Source organism: Aplysia californica, unplaced genomic scaffold, assembly GCF_000002075.1.
Source record: "Aplysia californica isolate F4 #8 unplaced genomic scaffold, AplCal3.0 scaffold00037, whole genome shotgun sequence".
Taxonomy (NCBI): Eukaryota; Metazoa; Mollusca; class Gastropoda; order Aplysiida; family Aplysiidae; genus Aplysia; species Aplysia californica.
Genome location: NW_004797307.1, coordinates 1,100,135 through 1,102,161, shown reverse-complemented (window position 1 = coordinate 1,102,161; position 2,027 = coordinate 1,100,135). Strand labels below are relative to the sequence as shown.

The 2,027-nt window shown below is 41.2% G+C and overlaps 1 protein-coding gene across 1 annotated transcript in view; it reads right to left on the bottom strand.

The window, feature by feature from the left end:
• The window catches only part of LOC101848268 (high-affinity choline transporter 1), a gene marked incomplete in the record, with an annotated part of 53,715 nt that overhangs the window by 37,166 nt on the left and 14,522 nt on the right, over nucleotides 1-2,027 (bottom strand). The window contains 1 exon segment of the mRNA XM_035973949.1: nucleotides 858-1,076. Within this exon segment, the coding sequence (XP_035829842.1) occupies nucleotides 858-1,023 (166 nt within the window).

Here is a 2,027-nt window from a genome sequence, read left to right as displayed (position 1 = left end):
AGAAGAAGAAGAAGAAGAAGAAGAAGAAGAAGAAGAAGAAGAAGAAGAAGAAGGAGAAGAAGAAGAAGAAGAAGAAGAAGAAGAAGAGATTTTTGCCGCATTTTGAATATTTAAAAATCTTCATTTAAACCCGACTGTGTGTGCAGCTTGAGGGCTCATCTCTTGTTTTCAGCAGAAGAAGAATATGATTATTCATGAAGCCTCATAATGACGTGCCTCCCACTTTGACCGACTGCTGCTCACTAAATGGGTCTGCAATGAGCGAGGCTTTCCCATGCCGAAGATAAAGACTTGATAAACATGAAATCTCAGATCTAATTGATTATTTGAATGACATTTTAGTTCGCGTTTTCTGTTAACATTTACGTGTTTAATCGATTGTTCGGAAATGTTTGAAAATCACGTTTTCAAAGACTTTCTTAGCCGAGGTTGACCAAAATAACAAGATTTCGGAAAAGTGTGTGTGGCGTCTTTTATGTAATTAGATGTCCAGTCTATGCTTTCGTGTGCTACTGTTTTTGCTTTTATTTCAGGTTGTTCTATTCTGATATCACTTACAGTTCCATTTTTCACCCTTCCAAATTACCTATCCGAAAGTAAAGTAAGGAAAATAAGTGCATTTGTACACGAAAGGGTATGTTTTCAACCTCCCTTTTAACAGTTATTACAATGTCTAACAAATGCAAGGACAAAATAAAACGTAAAACGTGTTGCTTGCGTTCGGTCTCTGATACAATGACACTGTCTAATACATTCACCTGCACAAGACAATCCCTTTTCTCCTCGACAATGAGAGGCCGTTTTGGACCATTTGGACTGCATAAACCCAGTTTTGATAGTATAAAATAAAATGATACCTGTGATGGTGAAGATGGAGACGATCATCCCCAAGCTCCTGTCTGCCACCAGAACAGCCTCGTTGGACGTGCTCTTGCTGGTCTTCCGGCCGGCTATCACTCCGATGACCAGGATGGCAACGTAGAACACAACCACGGCCACGATGCCTGGTATGTTGACCGCCATGACGTCAGAGTAATCTGTGTACTTAAAGCGATCTGGAGCTGTGATACTTTACCCTGAGGGGGAGAAGATGGGGACGACGGGTTAGAGGGGGGGTCGTTTTGTTGTTGTTGTTGTTGTTGTTGTTGTTGTTGTTGTTGTTGTTGTTGTTGCTGTTGTTTGTACTGCTGCTGCTGCTACTGTTGCTGTTGCTGTTGTTCTTGTTGGTGGTGGTGTTATTGTTGCTGCTTTTGCTGCAGTTCTTCTTGAATTTGCTGTTGTTGTTGATGTTGTTGATGTTGTTATTGTTGTTGTTATTGTTATTTGTGGTGGCTGTGGTGGCAGTGCTGATGGTTGTAGTGATGGTCGTGGCGATGGTGGTGGTTATGAGGTTGTGATGAGGGTGGTACTAGGGAAGTGGTCGTGGTGGTGTTGCTGCTGCCGCTTCTGCTGCTGTTAATGATGTTGGAGGTGAGGATGGTAATTGTGGTAGTTGTGGTTGTGCTGCTTCTGCTGCTACTGCTACTGTGCCGATGTCCGTGTACTCGTTATTTTATTCGTGTTGAGGTGTAGTCATCATCTTTTTTATGGTAGATCAGCAGGAGTTCAAAAACAGTAACACTTTATCGTATCAAAATTTGAACCAGAACAAGTCTTTATTTATGAATTAAAGATACTTTTTGACCTGCAAGGTATCTTTTCAGTCCGTCATTTTCATTGTAAGATAACATTTTTTTTATACCGTTCACGAACGCTCTGTACTTTCTGCCTTGGAAGTGGCTGTTAACAAAAGATTATGCGCAGAAATATGAGTCAGAAATACCACCTAAATAATATTCCTGTGTAGCGTGTCGAAGCTCCCTTGTTTGCATACATGAACTTAAACTGCCTGCAGCATTCGTTTTGCTTGTATTTGCTTTGCTTGTCTTTATTTGAAAGGGGGAGGGGGAATGTTGGGTTGTTTTGTTGTGTTTTTGTTTTTTTGTTTTTTGTTGGTTTTTGGGTGGGTTTGGGGGGTGGGTTGGGTG